The sequence below is a fragment of the Microcaecilia unicolor genome, chromosome 5 (genome assembly GCF_901765095.1).
Source record: "Microcaecilia unicolor chromosome 5, aMicUni1.1, whole genome shotgun sequence".
Classification (NCBI taxonomy): domain Eukaryota; kingdom Metazoa; phylum Chordata; class Amphibia; order Gymnophiona; family Siphonopidae; genus Microcaecilia; species Microcaecilia unicolor.
The window spans coordinates 59,158,232-59,178,319 of NC_044035.1; the positions used below are offsets into that span (position 1 = coordinate 59,158,232).

At 44.3% G+C, this 20,088-nt stretch overlaps 1 protein-coding gene across 1 annotated transcript in view; it reads left to right on the forward strand.

Moving 5' to 3' along the window:
- The window catches only part of FANK1 (fibronectin type III and ankyrin repeat domains 1), a 126,383-nt gene extending 111,806 nt beyond the window's left edge, over positions 1-14,577 (forward strand). Inside the window, exons 9-11 of the mRNA XM_030204800.1 lie at positions 14,146-14,223; positions 14,304-14,348; positions 14,455-14,577. Of these exons, the coding sequence (XP_030060660.1) occupies positions 14,146-14,223; positions 14,304-14,348; positions 14,455-14,490 (159 nt within the window). The 3' untranslated portion in view covers positions 14,491-14,577. The remainder of the gene's footprint in view (positions 1-14,145; positions 14,224-14,303; positions 14,349-14,454) is intronic.
- The last annotated feature ends 5,511 nt before the right edge of the window (positions 14,578-20,088 follow it).

Below are 20,088 nucleotides of genomic sequence, written 5' to 3' on the forward strand. Positions count from 1 at the left end.
AGACCAGTGATAACTTTCTCCAGAAGCAAAAACTTAAAAGACAAACTAGTACCGTCCCCACTACCAGACTTGAACGTTCAGGATTTAGCGAGACCGGGGCATAATACATGTGGCAAATGCTCTGTTTGCAGGCATGTTTTAATTACTGATACATTTATACATCTGTCCACCAATAGAAGTTACTCTCTGAGAAGCAAGACAGATTGTAATTCCTCCTATGTAATATATATTACCAGGGGGCAAGCTGTGTCATGGGCTGAGCTCTTCTTAGTGCCTCCTTTGGACATATGTAAAGCGGCAACCTGGTCTTCCTTGCATTCTTTTTCTAAGCATTACAGATTGGATGTACAGTGTCAGGATGCAGTTTTTGTCGCAAGCGTTTTTACGGCAGGATTCACTTTCTGGGCCGATTCAGAGGGACGCTATGGAAGGAGAAAGTAGATCTTGCCTGCTAATTTGTTTTCCTTTAGTCCCTCCGGACTGGCCCAGATCCCTCCCTCTGCTTTTTCTGTTATGCAGTTTATTTATTTTATTTATGGTTCATTTCTACCCCACATTTTCCCACAAATGCAGGCACAATGTGGCTTCCATGAATTACAAAAGTTAAAAGACACAACACATGAAGTTTACAGTAGAAAAGGATAATACGCTAGCAGCAATTAGGAAGGCTAAACAGCAGAGTTACTAATGGGATACACTTTTTCAAAAAGATACGTTTTCAGCAGCTTCTTGAAAAGATGGTGGTCAGCTTGCGTTTTCAGGAACAGGGGAAGAGCATTCCAAGTCTTTGGGCTGGAGTAGTGGAAAGTAGAGGCAAAAAGAAGCTTGTATTTAACACGCCTGCAAGATGGGTAATGTAGTTGTAAAAAGGTACGGGCTGTAGTGATGGCATTTCTAGGTGGGGGATCTATTAGAGGAATCATGTATTCCGGAGCTAATCCGTAGATTATTTTAAGTGTCAGTGTATAGATCTTGAATGCGATTCGTTCTCTCACAGGTAGCCAGTGTAGTTTGAAACGTAGGGGCTGCGCAGGAACCATGTGCGATTCGCCCAAGATGAGTCTCGCAGCAGTATTCTGGGCAGTCTGGAATTTCCTCAGTAGGTGCTCTTGGCAACCTGCATAAATCCCACTGCAGTAGTCCAGGTGAGACAGAACCAGCCAGTGGACGAGTGTGCGGAAGAGCTCTCTGGTGAGACAAAACCTAACACGCCGCAGCCTCCACATTGCATAGAACATCTGCTTGGTGACCGCTCACATTTGCAGATCCAGGTACAGGTGAGGGTCCAGCTCAACACCCAGAAGTCTAAGGCTCTGTGAAATAGGGAGGGTCTGGTCTTTAATGACAAGAGAGCATGAGGAGAATCTGGCATGGACGGATGAGAGCACAAGACACTGAGTTTTGTCTTTGTTTAACTTAAACCGAAATACCTCAGCCCAACATTCCAAGATGGAAAAACTTGCTTCGATCAGATCTGTGATTTCATCTAATGAGGAATGGAAGGGGAAGGGGATGGAGATGGTTTTGTCATCTGCGTAGATAAATGGTTTCAGGCCTAGGTTTGCTAGTGCGGTTGCAAGGGGAAACAGCATGATATTGAATAGTGTTGGAGAAAGGGGCGAACCTTGGGGAACCCCATAAGAAGCCTTCCAAGGTGCTGAATGATCTGGAGCGCCTTTGACCTGGTAAGTTCTGGTGGACAGAAAACCCTTAAACCAGTGTAACACGCACCCTCCGATGCCTAGGGTATCCAGTAGATGTAGTAGGACGTTGTGGTCCACCATATCAAACGCGCTGGACATGTCGAACTGCATCAGTAATATTTTCTTACCAACAGAAATGCCCCTTTTAAAATCAGACAGAGCTGTGACCAGAACCGTTTCAGTGCTGAACTGAGCACGGAAACCTGACTGAGAGTAGTGCAGAATGTCAAAGGTTTCAAGGAATTCATTTAACTGAGTATTCACCAAGCTGTCCATTACTTTGACAATCAGCGGTATGGACGCCACTGGTCGATAGTTTGAAGTGACGTCGGCTCTTATCTTTGGATTCTTTGGAATGGGCGTGAGAAGGATTCTGCCATGCTCTGGGGGGAAGACGCCATGGTTCAACATGTAATTAAGATAGGTAGTTAGGTCAATGATGAAGCGCTTCGGGGCCGCTTTTAAAAGGTGACTGGGGCAAGCATCCAAACCACAAAACTTGTTTGAAAACTTCAGGAGTGTTTTAGAAACGTGGTCTACAGGAACGCTTTCGAAGGCAGTCCATGTGCGATCGGCTGGGCAGTAAGCAGTGCACGGATCCAGTGAATCTAAGAAGTCATCCACATCTGCTGGGGAACTAGTTAGCGTTGACCTGAGAACTTGTATTTTGTCCTTGAAATAAGTAGCAAGCAGGTCCGCCGAAGGTAGATCGTCCTGAGTGGTCTCTAGCTTATTTGTGGTGAGAAAAGAGTTCAAGAGCTGGTTTAGCTTTTTGCTATCATTACCTGCAGTTTTTAGTTTCAAGGAAAAATAAAACCGTTTGGCTTTCTTGATGGCATACTTATATTTGCGGTGGCTGACTTTCCAAGCTTCCAGCGCTAGACCTGTCTTTTTTTTGTGCCATGCACACTCAAGCTTCCGTGTTTCAGTTTTCAGAGTTTTTAGTTCAGTGGAAAACCAAGGCGTGGAACTACGGAAATAGGAAGATTTGAGTTGCATGGGTGCTGTAGTCTAAAACACTCCAACATTTGTCGTCCCAGGCTGTGAGATATCGTGCAGAATCAGCTGGCTCTGTCCAGTTATTGCTGTAAACTGACTTCCAGAATAGAGGAATGTCGATTGCACCTCTCGAGTTGTAAGTGCGTATTGGGCTGCGGCGATGCAGTCCCGATCTTAACCAGCTCAAGGTGAATTGTAGCTTGTAGTGATCAGACCAGACCACTTCAGTCCAGCGGATATCATTTAGGTGAAAATTGGAGTCATCCAGGAATTTAAAGGTGAAGAGATCCAGGGAATGGCCTTTTGAATGAGAAGGGCGAGCTTCCGGACACTTTAGGTCCCAGAGAAGGAGGAAATCCAGAAATTGGAGCGTATCCAGGGAGTTTTTCGGTTCTCTCGATTCTGCATAAAGCTGTTTTGTGCATTTGGAGTTTGTTTATTAAAAAAAAAAATTAATCACACTAAAACAACAAGCTTATATAATATATGCAAGAGGCGCATACCTATTAATTTGTATGCTATTAGTGGCTATTCAAGTTTCCCAGTTGCACAGAATGTTGTTCTTCCATGTCTTCTTATACTTTGTTAGGATAATACTGAATCTGTCTCTAGCTAGCCGGGCTCTTATTGGCTTTTTCGAGAGTCAGAGTTCTCAGTCTCCACCTGCTGGAAGGCATGCACAATCCATCAGTCACTTTCTGGGCCGGTCCGGCGGGAGTAAAGGAAAGCAAATTAGCAGGTAAGATCTAATTTCTCCTTTGAAACACTTAATGTACTGCCAGTGGCCTGCACATAGGCTTCAAAGCAGTTTACAAAAACAGAGGATTTAAAACAAAAAGAAAGAAGTAAGCAGGGAAACTACCTAGTAATGTGGAAAGAAATAGACAAGAGGTGTGTTTTTAGAGCTTACTTGAAAGAGGAGTGGGTGGGCTGGTTTCTGATGCAGAGTGGTAGGTCATTCCATAGCTTAGGGCCTAAGTAACTGAAAGCGAAGTCACGGTTGTTGGACAGACATATGTGTGAGGGTGGTGGAGCACAAGATGGTTATTGTCAGCAGAGTGGAGACAGCGAAGGAGGTAAACCAGTAAGAGAATTTTAAATTTGATACGGGCTATGAGAAGGAGCCAGTGTTTCACTTCAGTGGACTGGACCAGCTGCAGACATTTAAGTGAAGAGAGGGAGAGACCAGCGTAAAGAGCATTGCAGTAGTCAAGGTGCGAGGTCACCAGAGCGAGAATTGGGAGCTGCAATAAGGTGGTGGGGAGAAGGGGAAGGATGGAACAGATGTGGTGAAGTTTTTTGTACCTGAGGCAATAAAGGTTTAAGTCACTTGCCCGGGGTTACAAGGAGCTGCAGTGGGAATCAAATGCAGTTCCCTGGGTTCTCTGCCCACTTCACTAACCGTTAGGCTACTCTTCCACTCTAGTATTTCCTATGTAGCTCACAATTAAAACATAACAAATAAGAAAACACATCAGATAAAATAAACACAGTAAAATCATCTTTTACTAAATCTAGCCCTAAATTTTGAGCAATTAAAGTAAATAGCAATATATCTATATAATGATATACTGTATACAGATATATATTTTATTTATTATTTACTGTTTCTAATAAATACTACTACTACTACTTAACATTTCTAGAGTGCTACTAGTGTTACGCAGTGCTGTACAGTTCAACAAAAAGGACAGTCCCTGCTCAAAGGAGCTTACAATCTAAAGGACGAAATGTCCAGTTGGGGCAGTCTAGATTTCTTGAATAGTGGTTAGGAGCCGAAGGCGACATTGAAGAAGTGGGCTTTGAGCAAGGATTTGAAGATGGGCAGGGAGGGGGCCTGGCGTATGGGCTCAGGGAGTTTATTCCAAGCATGGGTTGAGGCGAGGCAGAAAGGGCGGAGTCTGGAGTTGGCGGTGGTGGAGAAGGGTACTGAAAGGAGGGATTTGTCTTGAGAGCGGAGGTTACGGGTAGGAACGTAGGGGGAGTTGAGGGTAGAGAGGTAAGGAGGGGCTGCAGATTGAGTGCATTTGTAGGTTAGTAGGAGACGCTTGAACTGAATGCGGTACCTGATCGGAAGCCAGTGAAGTGATTTGAGGAGAGGGGTGATATGAGTATATCGGTCCAGGCGGAAGATAAGACGTGCAGCAGAGTTCTGAATGGACTGAAGGGAGGATAGATGGCAAAGTGGGAGGCCAGTGAGGAGTAGGTTGCAGTAGTCAAGGCGAGAGGTAATGAGAGAGTGGATGAGAGTTCGGGTGGTGTGCTCAGAGAGGAAAGGGTGAATTTTGCTAATGTTATAGAGGAAGAAGCGACAGGTCTTGGCTATCTGCAGAGGGAGGAGTCGAAGATGACTCCGAGGTTGCAGGCAGATGAGACAGGGATGATGAGGGTGTTATCAACTGAGATAGAGAGTGGAGGGAGAGGAGAAGTGGGTTTGGGTGGGAAGACAATAAGCTCGGTCTTGGCCATGTTCAGTTTCAGGTGGCGGTTGGACATCCAGGCAGCAATGTCGGATAAGCAGGCCAATACTTTGGCCTGGGTTTTCGGCAGTGATGTCTGGTGTGGAGAGATAAAGCTGGGTGTCATCAGCATAGAGATGATATTGGAAGCCATGAGATGAGATCAGGGAGCTCAGGGAAGAGGTGTAAATTGAAAAAAGAAGGGGTCCAAGGACAGATCCCTGAGGAACTCCAACAGAGAGCGGGATGGGGGTGGAGGAAGAGCCATGAGAATGTACTCTGAAGGTACGGTGGGAGAGATAAGAGGAGAACCAGGAGAGGACAGAGCCCTGGAACCCAAATGAGGACAGTGTGGCAAGAAGTAAATTGTGATTGACAGTGTCAAAAGTGGCGGATAGGTCGAGGAGGATGAGGATGGAGTAGTGACCTTTGGATTTGGCAAGGAACAGGTCATTGCAGACTTTACATAGTGCTGTTTCTGTCGAGTGTAGGGGGCGAAAGCCGGATTGAAGCGGTAGTTGGAGGGACAGGTAGGATCAAGTGATGGTTTTTTGAGGAGAGGTGTGACTACAGCATGCTTGAAGGTGTCAGGGACAGTTGCAGTGGAGAGAGAGAGGTTGAGGATATGACAGATGGGGGGGGTGACAGTAGGAGAGATGGTGTTAAGTAAGTTGGTGGGGATGGGGTATGAGGAACAGGTGGTGCATTTCGAGGAGGAGAGAAGATGGGTGGTTTCCTCTTCAGTGATATCAGGAAAAGAGAAGAAGGAGGTCTGGGTTGGTTGGTTGAGGGAGTGGGTTATAGGGTGAAGAGGAGGAGATGGTTTGGTGGTGAATTCGAGGTTGATCTTCTGCACCTTGTTGCGGAAGTAGTCAGCCAGTGATTGAGGAGAGAGTGAGGGGGGGGGGGGGGGTGGGAGCGGAGGGCACTTTGAGGAGGGAGTTAAGGGTGGCGAAGAGGGAGTTAAGGGTGGCGAAGAGACGACGAGGGTTAGAGCTGAGGGAAGTAGTCAATTGAGTGTAATAGTCCTGGTTGGCGAGGAATAGGGAGGACTGGAAGGAGGATAGCATGAATTTGTAGTGAATGAAATCAGTATGGGTGCGAGATTTCCTCCAGAGGCGTTCAGCCGATCGGGCGCAGGAGCGAAGGTATCAGGTGCAAGGGGTCAGCCAGGGCTGGGGATTAGTACGCCTTGTGGGATGGGAGATGGATGGTGCAAGGGCATCCAGGGCAGAGGAGAGAGTGGCATTGCAAGTGGAGACAGCCTTGTCAACGGACTCGGAGGACATGATGGAAGGGAGGAGATCAGAGATACTAGAGGATAAGGTGGGAGGGTTGACAGCCTGGAGATTCCTGGAAGTAGTGGTTAGTGTTGGGCGGGACTGAGGGGGAGGGTGATGAAGTGTGAAGGTGATCAGGTGATGGTCAGAGAGAGGAAGAGCTGAGGTGCAGAAATTGGAGGGTGAGCAGGTAGAGGAGAGGACGAGGTCAAGACAGTAGCCAGATTGGTGAGTAGGGGTGGTGGAGCTCAGTTGGAGGTTGAAGGAGGAGGTTAGAGTGAGGAACTGAGAAGCATATGTGTGGGATGGGTTATCAGTGTGTATGTTAAAGTCTCCAAGAATGAGGGATGGGGATGAGGGCTCAAGAAAAACGGATAGCCAGGCATCGAAGTCGGTTAGGAAGGAAGAGAGGGACTTATCGGGGGGGGGGGGGGGGGGGGCGGTAAATGACTGCAACTCTGAGTGGCAGCGGGTAGAATAGACGGATGGAGTTATTGGGTAGAATAGACTGTCACGAGAACACGACATAGACGGATGGAGTGAACTTCAAAGGATGAGAAGCAGTGAGACTGCGGTATGAGGAGAGGTTGAAAACTGCAGGAGGACGAAAGTAGTAACCCGACGCCGCCGCCACCACCACGGCCAACTGGGCGGGGAGAATGGGAGAAAAGATAACCTCCATGGCATAAGGCTGCGACTGAGGCAGAGTCATCAGGAGTGAGCCAGGTTTCAGTTAGGGCGAGCAGTTGAAGGGAACGGGAGATGAAGAGATCATGGGTGAAGGAAAGTTTGTTGCAGACCGAGCAGGCATTCCACAGGGCACACAAGGAGGGGGGGGGGGGGAGGATGGGAATAGAGATGAGATTGGAGACATTGCGGAAACGTTTGCATGGATGAGACGAGGACGAGGACAGGTGTGGGGGACCTGGGAGAAGGAGCAAGAGAGTGCGGAGGAGGGAGGGAGGTAGGGCAACGAAGGCGACGAAGACGGGATGCGCTTAAGAGGAATGGGGGAGGGTTCATGGCAGGAAGGAGGTGTTGAAGGTTGAGAGCTTAGGAAGGAGGAGGAGGACAGTAGAGATGGTGAGGTGGTGGGGGAGGGGGGTGGGGTAGGGTATTGTAGTAATGAGCAGGACGGGAGGGGACATGGATGGGCAGTGAGTTCGTGCGGTATATAGCGGTGGGGGGAGGGGGAAAAGATTGGGAAGGGACAGGGCAAGGAAGAGAATGTGTAAGGGGGCCATAAGTAGTGACTGAGGTGTTTACGGGTACATATGTGATGACTGAGGTGTTAAGTAACAGGTAGGGCAGTAAAGCCGGATTGGAGGCTTAAAATTGGAACAGCAGGCAGGCAGGGGGGCAGCGGCAGGCGGAAAGCAGGTAGGTGTAGTAGTGCAGGCTAGGAGGCAGGCAGGTTTTTGATGGGCAGATAAGCAAGCAAGTTGAAGGACTGATAAGCAGGCAGGTTGGTTGATTGGCTAGCAGGATAGCAGGGAGGCAGGTAGGTAGTTGTGCAGGCTAGGGGCAGGCAGGTTGTTGATGGGCAGACAAGCAAGCAAGTTGAAGGGCTGACAAGCAGGCAGGTTGGTTGATTGGCTAGTAGGCAGGCAGGCAGGGACAGGTGAGTGCGGTGGAGAGCACAGCAGCAGGACTGGAACAAGCTGGAATAATTTGGAGCAGGAGAGAGTAGAGCAGCAGGATTGGAGCAAGCTGGAGCAGACGGACTGGAGCAGACGGACTGGAACGAGCTGGATCAGTCGGACTGGAACAAGCTGCAGCCAATGGACTGGAACAGGCAGGGAAAAGCTGGATCAGGCAGACTGGAACAAGCTGGGGCCGATGGACTGGAACAAGCAGGAGAAGCTGGACCAAGCAGACTGGAAATAATATATGTATATATATGTATATGTATATATATGTGTGTGTGTGTGTATATATATATATATATATATGTGTGTGTGTGTGTGTGTGTGTATATGTGTATATATATATGTGTATATATATATACATATATATATATAAACAGGCAATATTACATATAAGGTCTGCAGCACCAATAAGGAATATACACTTATTTTGAAACAAAACAGGCTTATTTTATTTCAAAATGAAGCAAAAATAAACAGCCAAATGTGTATTTATATTATGGAAATTGAATACAATATTACAAAATGTGGGTCTTCTACCACATTTATGCTGACAATAAACAGATTTTTTTCTAATTAATGATTCTATTGAAGAGATGTGAGCTATGTTTTGAAACATATTATTGAAATGGAGGATTGAAGATCTAGAAATAAGATAGCTATTAACACAGGTAAAACAGAATAAATTGTCTATTGCAGGTCTTAGATGTAAGTTACTTAGATAATATTAGTGCCTTCAGACACAAGTACAGAGTTTGGGTTAAATCCTTGATTCATTGTTTTCATTGAACGTTCACATTAAAGATCAATGCTTTCATAGTTTCCATAAATTCTGCATATTACGGAGACTTAGAACTGTTTTAGATCAGTAGAATTTCAGGTCTGTTTACTAGGTGTTAGTCATAATGAAACTTGAGTATTGTAATTCACTTTATATAGGATTGCCCACTAAGGGGGAAATTCTATAAAGGTCACCCAAATTTGAGTGCCAGAAATCTGAGCAATAAGCTAGTATTCTATAATGGCAAATATACCCACCAAAGCCATTACAGAATACTAGCATAAATTGCCAAAGACATGCCTAAATTTAGGCATGTCCACCTGATCAATGGCAGCTGTAAATGTTGGTGTCTAAATGCAGCAGTTTGGTACGTAAATGAGAGTATTCCAGAAAGTGCATGTGCAAACAACTGGAATACCCATGATCTTCCCATATGAATGCCCCCTTTGCAGTTATGTAATATAGAAATTATGTGCACACTTTATAGAATAGGGTCATACATTACATGTGTAACTGCAAATTAGTGCCAATTAGTAATAGTTAAGGTCAATTACTAATCTTTCCAATTAAGCACAAATTAAGTAATTAAGGTATGTGTGTAAGTGGTACTATTTTATAAATATACATATAGTTGTGCACGTAACTGTGCATGCAATTTAAAGAATTTGGGAATAATACCTTAAGATCATTAGAGCTAAGGTTGATAGAAAACATTTGCAGTTTTTGAAATCAATTGAAAAACCTATTTTATTTTTTTACTTAGGGGCCCTTTTACTAAAGGTTTGCTGTGTGGCAACCTGGAACCTATCGCCGGCTCAATGTGGGTGCCAGTGGTAGTTCCACGCATGTGCTATTTCCGGCGCTAGCAGAAATATTGAAAAATATTTCTGTAGGGGGTTACCTGGCAGTAACCATTGCCCGGTTATCACAGGGTTAGCGCAAGAGCCCTTACCACCACCTCAATGGGTGGTGGTATGTGCTCCCCCCCCAAAAAAAATTGCCAAATGGCAAGTGCAAACTTACTGCACAGCCATTTCATTTTTGGTTATTTTGACCTGCTGTGGTAAAAGGGGCTTTGGCACATGGCAAAAATGGCCACCACCACTAGTGCAAGGCCCCTTTTTACCCTGAAATGAGTACAAATTTGGCTAGTACAGGGAAGCAGCTCTGATTGTTGAGGATAAAGTGCTAAAAAAGGTAACGTAGGCAAATGTAACAGCAAGTTACTATTTTCACATCATGCTTCTTTTATCATATGTTTCATGTATTTATTATATACTAGTAAAAAAGGCCCGTTTTGGACTGAAATGAAATGGGCGCTAGCAAGGTAGTGACCTTCTGCTATTAATGTTTTGTAAAGGATTAGAGTATCAGAGGTGGGGGCAGGGTGTGCAAACTCTGAGGCTGCATCAGTGTATTGCTCTGTGAGACAGACAGTGGCGTTCCTAGGGGGGCTGACACCCGGGGCGGATCGCCGGTGCAGCGCGACCCCCCCCCCCGGCAAAACGACGGACATAAACGGGCTGGCTGGCGGGGGCGGGCGCGGGACTCCCCTCCCCTTATTCTGCTATCCCTGGTGGCCTAGAGGTACCTCTTCGTCTTCGGGGCAGGAAAGAGCCCCCTCTTTCCTGCCCGGAGCGCTGCTGCTAGCTGCCCTGCATATACTGTGAGTCCGGCTCTCGGCGTTTCAAAATGGCCACCGAGAGTTGAAGCAGCCTTGCGAGACTTCAACTCTCGGCGGCCATTTTGAAACACCGAGAACTGGACTCACCACAGGATGCAGGGCAGCTGTCAGCAGCGCTCCGGGCAGGAAAGAGGGGGCTCTTTCCTGCCCCAAAGAGGCACCTCTAGACCACCAGGGATAGCAGAGTAAGGGGAGGGGAGGGGGGGAGTGGAGATGACAGGGGGCAGGCAAGGTGATTGGGGGAGGAGGGGAATATGCGCCGGGGCGGGGTGAGGGCGTGGAAGGGGCAAGGCAGGGGACGTGAATGGGGCAGCTTCCCCCGGCAAAACGACACCCCCCAGCGCATCTTTACCTGCTGGAGGGGGGGTGGCGTGCATCTGTCAGCAACGCTCGTTCCCTGCTCCCTCTGCCCTGTTACAGGAAATAACCTGTCCCGGGGCCAGAGAACGAGCGTTGCTGACAGATGCGTGGCACCCCCCCCAGCGGCGTGCACCCAGGGCGGACAGTCCCCACCGCCCCCCCCTTAGTACGCCACTGGAGAGAGTTGTTTTTTTGCAGCCTTAGCTTCTTTGTTTTTCCTGGCTATGCTCCTTTGCCTTCCGTTTGCTTCAGCAGGGGGGGGGGGTTCTATCATTCATTGTGCCTCAGTGAGTGAGTTGTTAGGGGGGGTGTGGCTTGGTGGGCTACCTGCTTTGTTTCTCCTCGCTGTCCTCCTCTCCTTTCCCTTCGCGTCAGCTGGTGTAGAGTATCAGAGGTGGGGGCAGTGTTTGCAAACTCGTAGGCTGTATCAGTGTATCGCTCTGTGAGACAGAGTTTGTTTTCAGCCTTATGTTCTTTTTTTCTCCTGGCTGTGCTCTTCTCCCTTCCATTCCGTTTGCTTCGGCGGGGTTTGTTTTTGTATCAGTCATCCTGCCTCTGAGTGAGTGAGTCCTTGGGGGGGGGATGGCTTGGTGGGCTAGCTGCTTTGTTTCTCCTCGCTGTCTTCCTCTCCCTTCCCTTCGCGTCAGCTGGTGTTTTTTGTTTGTTTTCGATCACTCAGCCTGCCTCATGCAATGGGTTGAGTGCCGCCCTCGACGTCATCACATTGTGACGCGAGGGCGGGGCACACAGTAATGGTCAAAAACGGATATCTCTGACGCCTCACACTTCCGGTTGAGGCTTCATTTAGAACGTTGGGGTTGCGAATTATGTCCGGAAGGGGCGTGGCTGAGGGCGGGTCTATGAGTGAGAGTGAGTGGTGCATGAGTGAGAGTGAGTGTTGCTGACAGCCTAGCCTTCAGTGTTTCCCTCCCACAGAGTCAGCTTCAGAATGCTGCAGGTGAGAATTATTAATATAGATATTTCAGGCAATATTCAGACTGTAGTGGTAAGCATTTTTTAAACACTAGCTGCCATGGGCTAATTTTAGATCTGGATATTCAATGCCAGGCTATATCTGGTTACCACCACTGAATATCCTGGTCTTGGGTGGCCTCTAGAAGTTATGTGGGTGCCACTAATTATTGACCCCATTGTTTTGCTCCCCACCCAAATTATGCATGTGTAGTTGTCAATAGTGTGCAGTAGAATGAAAAGATACGGAAATGTGAAATTTAAAAAATTGCCCACTCAAAACCAAAGGGTCGATATTCAAAGTGATTTATTTAACTGGCCAGAAACAGCTTCTGGCTGGTTAAATCATCTGTTTGGAGCTAATTGTTCATTTTTAGTGGCACTTAACTGAATATTGCTGCTGAAAATTACCAGTTAGTGCTTAAAGCAAAACTGGCTATTTTGGGGGTATTCCGGGGGCAGAGTTGGCACGTGCCAGTTAAATGCTGATATTCAGCACTTAACCGCCAAGGTAACTGCATAAACATCAGTCCTATCTTTCTGCGATGCCCTTTAGTTGATTAAGTGCTGAATATTGCACTTAACTGGCTATGGTGTAGCACACTCCAGAAACCCGGAACTTCAGTGCTGGAGCCTGGACATGGCTAGGTATTGAATTTCTGGGCATAACGCCTATGACGATGAGCAAAATGCTGAGCACCACTGGCTGAATATTGACCCCCAAATGGAGAGGAGGGACTTCTCATGCATACCTCTAGTATCAATGCCAAGCAATGTGGGTTATAATTCCTAAGTATATTGGAGCTGTTGAAATTCCAGTTTTATATTAAGTACTTGTTAGCACTAAGAAATATTTCAAAAATAATAACACAATTGAATGGCTTATTTCTAAAACCCACTAACTCCCTAATTTTATAAAAGTTGCCAAAAATTGCACTTGCAATTTGGACACATGCCCAATTTGAGTAAGCAATTTATTATTGTTCAACATTTTTTTTTTACTGAGAATTCAACATAAAGAAGAACTTTAACATACAATCAAGCTCAAATATCTGTTTACAACAAACCCCAATACGACTGTTTAACCACCAAATATTTTCTCTCTTCCCCTCCCAGCCCCCCCTACCCCCCACCTTTTATGATGAAAAAATGTCACCTTCATGCTCTAAACCTTCCACCCCCCCCTCCCCCTGCAGGTGCACTAACAGGTCAACTTATTTAGAATAAGACTTCTGCTTCTTGGCGACAGTGAAGCCAGGTAGGGATTCCACATTTTCAAGAAGCAGCCCCTGCGTTTAAAGGAGCCTTTTACTTCCTGTGCTTCCCAGGACAGCAATTGATGCACCATATTGCGCCAGTGCCAAAATTGAGGTCGAGAATCAGAGGTCCAAGTCTGTAGACTGCACTTCCTTGCCAGTAAACACAACTTACGGACCAACAATTTGTGTGTCGCTACAGGTCCACGAAGCTCCCCCGGGCAGTCTAACACTAAGTGAAGGGGCGAGTCAGCTATTCTACAAGACAAAAGTGATGATAAGTAATCTATAATCTGGCGCCAGAATTGCCGTATGTCCACACAGCTCCAGAAGTCGTGAAAGAAAGTATTATCCCATGTTTTGCATTTGACATTTTTGCGTCACAATACCGTGCGCCTGAAAAAGTTGCTTCTCAGAAAAATAAGCTCTTGAGTATTCAATTTAATTGAAAAATGAGCTAATTAGCACCAATTGGCTTTTTAACAAGCAATTATTGGCACCAATTAGATTTAATTAGTATTTATGTGCAGAAATTTATGCCCAATCTGAAACAGGGAGTGCGGAAAGGGGAGGGTCATGGGCATAATCGGGGCATTCCTAAAATTAATATGTGTTGCTATAGAATAATGGGGATAGGTGCCTAATTTAGGCACATACATTTTTACCACATTTCAATTTGTGCAAATGTCTGTGCATAAAGTTAGGGGCAAATGTGAGTGCTATTCTATAAAGTGCACCTAACTTTAAGCACAGCTTATAGAATAGCGCTTTTTTCGTCATCGACTTTTTGGCACCATATATAAAATCTAGCCCTAAATGCATTTTAGTTGCATTAGACTTGAGGGTTTTGGCAATAAACCCTTGAAATTTGTTAGAAAGTGTTTAAGGTTTCCTGTAAATGCACTCTGTATCTGTCTTTTATTCATACTGATGTGAAATACAATTCAAATGAGAAATTACATCTAGCAGGAAAGAATATATTATATTTTTTCTTGCCATGTTTAGGTTGCAGCACTCAATAACCATGAAAGTTTGGTTGAATTACTGTTGGAGAGAGGAGCAGACTATTCTGTCACAAATGAGGTAACCTATTTATAGTATTTTAATTTTTGCTTTACAAACTCAAAATCTGGTTTCAAAATGTCATTGTTTGTGTCTTTCAGTATGGCAAAACTATAGATGACATGGCTCGTGCTTTTGGTAGACAGGTAAGGAACTTTTTCACATAGAAATGCAAATTTTAAATTTATATTTGTATTATATTCATTGCATCAAAATAGTTTTTTCTTCCATTTTTCTTTTTTTCTTGTTTAGAATGTGGTTACTTTGTTGGCGAACATGAAAAAGTAGACTTGCTTTTAAAATACTTAAATGAAGAAATGAAGAATAAATGAAGAATGTAGTATTTCGCTATGAAAGATGAATACATGCATGAGAAACAGGAACATTTTCCAGAGTAGTATGCTCTTCTTTGTAAAACTGGTTATTACTGATTGAGAAATGTAAAGAAAAAAAACCCTGTAGCTACTATGTACTTTGCAGGATTATAAAAACTATAGTAATTTCTACCTTAAAATCAGTTAGACATAACAGTTTTTAGTTGTTTTTGCACATTCAGATGGATAGGTCATGTTTACAATACTTTCCCAAATCACATTACATTCTGGAACAGATTTCTATGGTCTGTGATGGGGGTTATTTTATAAGGGATGTGGGCAAAATTGCCTGGGGGGGGGGGGGGGGTCTATGTGCATAGAAAGGTGCACAGAAACATATCACTTGCTTTTACATGATATACACTAAGGTGTTTCTGGGGGCAGAGCACAAGCAGTATTGACAATTATGCATGTATTTTTATAAAATAAGTATATATGTGCCTGTTCTTATCGCCACATATAATTACACCTGCCTCTGAGTAGGTATAAATGTGTGCATATTCACATGACTGATGTGTTCCATGTGAACCATAATCAAACAACAGATAATTTTGTGAATAGTGTAGGCTTCAAAGTAGTCAAGCAGACAATCAATTGCTTTCTACAAACACCATTCCACATTTCATTTGCCACTCCAAAATTGTCAAAATCATGAAAATCTCAAAAAATAAATGGAAAAATTAGAAAAGGCTCAGAGAAGGGCAACCAAAATGATAAAAATGACTAGATTTTCACTTCATGTGGCAGAATTTGGTGTCTTTCATGATAGAAACTTTAAAAGAGGTAGTCATGTTAGTCTGGTGTAACAAAAATGACGGGATTTATTCTTCATATTCTGAAGCCATATAAAGGGGATGAAATGATTCTCATATGAGGAAAATCTAAAAAGGTTAGGTCTGTTCAGCTTGAGAAAGATAAATATTGTAAGTAAATAAGGGGTCCTTTTACTAAGCTGTGGTAAAAAGTGACCTGCGGTAGTGTGTACGCGTGTTTTTGACGCATGCCCGGCCATTTTTTTACCGCGTCTGGGAAAAGGTTATTTTTATAATTGGCCGGGAAATGGCCATGCGCTAAAACTAAAACTAGCACATGCCTATTTATGGCCTGAGCCCTTACTGCCACCCATTGATCTAGCGGTAAAGACTCGCGCACAACACACATGGTAACTGTTTGGCAAGCACCACCTGCCGATTACTGCTGGAAATTCCGTGCATAGTAGAAAATAAAAAACATAATTTCTACTGCTGGAATGAGTGGGCACCAAATCCAAAATTACTGCCAGGGGGTGCACTAGTCTGGCAGTAGTCTCGTTTTGGCGTGCACTGCACGCACATAGGCCCTACAGTAGCTTAGTAAAAGGGCTCCTAAATAAATAAAAAGAGAAGGCTGAGGGAGATGTGACAGAGGTCTATAAAATTGTGAGTGAAGTGGAACAGGGTAGCACAAATCAATTGTTTACTCTTTTGAAAAATATATAGTATAAGGGACTTACCATGAAGTTACAAAGTAGTACATTTGGTGGTAAAAGCAGTTAGCATAACTGTTTTTAAAAAAAAAAAGGTTTGGACAAATTCCTGGAGAAAAAGATCATTGTTAAGGTAGACCTACCAGGTACTTGTAACTTGGATTTACCACTGTTGGAAACAGATTATTGGACATGATGGACCTTTGGTCTGACCCAGTATAGTAATTCTTATGTTCTTAAAATTATGTGTAGCAAAGTTCTTTGTAGTCCCTATTTGTTAAAAAGTTAAGAATGGGGAATTTTGGTGATAACTAATATCATGTATTTGTTGACTTCAATATATGTTCATTAGGAGTGGTTATTTTTTTCCCAAAACTGATAAAGATATTATCCATAAAAAATCAAATGTAAAAAAACAGCATTCACTTCACAAAATTTTTTTTAAATTCTAGGTCTTAATATATAAACCGCTACTACACGGACTTGGAAAAATCCAAAATCCCAGGAATAACATGTATAGAATGTTTGTACGTTTGGGAAGCTTGCCAGGTGCCCTTGGCCTGGATTGGCCGCTGTCATGGACAAGATGCTGGGCTCGATGGACCCTTGGTCTTTTCCCAGTATGGCATTACTTATGTACTTATATATGTAAATCTGGGGCCCTTTTACTAAGCTACGGTTTTGTGCTAGTGCATGCTTACTGCATCTTAAAAGGGTTTACAGCGGGATGTGCTCAGGCATCTTGTGGTAAGATCCCAGGATCTGTGCATGCAAATCACTGCTAAAAAAATATTTACTTTTTTGGTGGAGAGGGGTCTATCTGGAGGTGGAGAGTGGACATTTCTGCACTAATCAGCACATCTACATTACCATCAGTAACTGATTAGTGAATGAGCCCTTACCGCCTACAAAATAGGTATCAATAAGTTCTCACACACTAATCCCCCTGTTTACAAAGCCGCACAGCACTGCTGACACAGCCCATTCAAAGTGAATGGGATGTGTCGGCATTACCGCATCAGCAGCCGCTAGCGTGGCTTTGTAAACAGGGGCCTAACTTTTAAAATGGCCATTAATTCAAATAATGGAAAATCAGCCATTTTAGTGCTGTGGTAAAAATGGCCTTAGCGCATGGGAAAGTCACATGTAAGGGCACGCTAAGGCCACATTTTATCACAGCTTAGTAAAAGAGTACCATTGCTTCTTAAAAATACTAATAATTCCAACGCTTTGTCTGCTGAACCACCACTGATGTCTACTTTAGTTACAAATTACTGTATTATTAGATTATTTTGTTGATTCCCATATGGACATGCAACATGAAATAAATAAAGGCTTAAGTAAAAAGCAGTACAATAGAAAACTATTTCCTTTCAAAAATGAACATATTCTGCAGGAGTCTTATTCTTCTCCCTTGTTTGTTAGAACCAAATGGTTACTATATTACACACTGTAGCTCTACAAAATGGGCAACATGGACAGGCAAGCAAAATAATAATTAAAAAAAGATGTTGAAATTCTATACTCCCACATTTCCCTTTTCCCTATCCCCTATAATGCTCCTCAGCTCCCCTTTTAGCATATTTTCAGAAAGGCATATGGAGGTGTTTAGGCATGACAGATGCCAAATATCAAGGCAGTAGCACAGTATCATCCCACAATTGGTTTATAGCATATCTCTCCCTTAGAGTACAAATTTAGGTGCTCTTTTACTGAGCCGCATAGGCGCCCATGCGCACCCAACGCACATCAATTTGGAATTACCTCTCGGCTACTGTGTGGCCCGGGTGGTAATTTCATTTTTTAAGTGTGTCCACTAAACGCACCGGAAAATAATTTTATTTTCTGGCACGCGGGCGATAATTGGCATTTGAACACACGTTGACCATTACCACCCAGTTAACCTGTGAGACCTTACCTCTAAGTGAATGAATGGCAGTAAAGTGTCAGACCCAAAATGGACATGCGCCAATTTTTATTTTGTCACTCGTCCATTTTTGCCTGCCCCCCCCCCCAAAGTCATTTTTTACAGGTGCGCTGAAAAATGGATCTGCACGAGTCCAGAACACACTCCTACACTAGCGCAGGCCACTTTTCAGCACACCTTAGTAAAAGGACCCCCGATGTAAGAGAATACATCCCAGTTCTATGGTAAGTCATTTGAAATGTAGATGCATTTTATATTCTAGTGGGAAGCTGATTTGCATCACCTAGAGGCGTATTTTCAAAGCACTTAGACTTACAAAATTACAATGGGGCCCTTTTACTAAAGGGTTGCCTTATGGCAATGGGCTTGCCGTGTAGGAACACGGAATTACCACTAGCCCAACACAGGTGGTGCTACCCATGCAGTAACCATGCAGTGCGTGCTAATTTGAAAATAGTAGTTACAAAGGATAAGAATCGGGCGTAGACAGACACCCAATTGTGGATGGGCCTGGGCGAAAGATGGGTGGGCAGAAGAACTCCACCCAGTGCCACAGGTGATTTGGTCTCTCCTTTTGCCTGCATGCCTTATGGTCTCTCAAACATCCCCGCTCTCCTGCATACCTTTTAAATAACAGATTTTCACCAGCAGTGAGAAGCAATTAATACACACTGCTCATGTTGGCCCCACAGCCTTCCCACTGAAGCAACTTCCTGTTTCCGCATAGGCGGGAATACATCAGAGGGAAGGCGGTGGGGCTGGTGCGAGGAATATGTATCAGTCGCTGCTTGCTGCGGGCAAAGATCTGCTATTTACAAGGTATGCAGGAGGGACAGTTGTTGGGAGTTTTCAGCTAGTGGGGCTTAGCAATCCCTGCGAACCACATCATAGATGTGCTGCTACTGGGTGGGCCTAAGCCCAAAGTGGGTGGGCCTGGGCCCACTCTGGCCCACCCTTGGCTACGCCACTGATAAGAATAATGCTAGAGTAGGCCTATGGCCTTTTTCTGTTCAAGAAATTACTTTTAATTGTAGTTAACCTACACAACAAAATAATTGACATTATATTTATTTCTATCCACTTCTGCCTTAAACATTATTTTAAAAAAGTGTTGTATAGTTGCCACAGGTGCCAGATCTGTGGGTGCAGTGGATCCTTAAGTAACTTGAATACTAAGTCATGTTGATGTTTCTATTTTGCATATTTCTTGCCAATAAAAATTATTTAAAAAAATACTAAGTAAACACCTTCAACGTTTAAAGGGAGGGATAATATGAGTTTAGCACCCCCAATCATTATGAAATGTTGGCTCCTATGAAAGCAGCAGCTCTGTGATGTCAGATTGTAAACTGGATTTCATATTGAGAGCTTGAAGAGTAAAGATGCAAGGGAACCAAGATGGCATCCAAGTAAGATGCACCTTAGAGAACTTTCACTCTGATGTGCATAACATCTCCTTATTTTCATTACCTCTTAACTTTTGAAGGCCTAAATGCAGAAGGAAACAGATGGTTTACCCTTTTGCCTTGCCTGTGACTTCCTCATCGTGATAAACAGTGATAACATCATTCATGGTACCTGTTGTTCCAGGCGAACCCACTGTCTGGCTAAGGATGACTTGGATGATGAGGTGATATTGAGCCCTTCTAGACCATCTACACTAGGAGTGTTCAATCTCAGCCCTCACCAGGTCGGGTTTTCAGGATTTCCCCAATGAATATGCATGATATCTATTTGCATTCAATAGAGGCAGTGCATGCAAATAGATCTCATGCATATTCATTGAGGAAATCCTGAAAGCCCGACTGAATTGCATCCCTTGAGGACTGAGGTTGGATACCCCTGGTCTAGAATCCCTCCTCTGGGAGGGACCTGGGAGCATCTCCGGGATGCCTGAGCCGACAAATCAGTTAACAGTTTAAAATAGTTGAGGTTACATCAAAGAGGTTGAAGAAAACAGGAGACAGGATGATGTCAAAAAGTTGAAGCCATTTAGGTTAGCCTTTGTTTCCTCTTCCCTGCATAGCCGTCATCTAGTACACTCAAAACAAAGCAAGCAAACCTATGAGCTGCTGCATCCTCGTTGTCATTCTTTATTATTGGTAGCATTTTTATTTAAT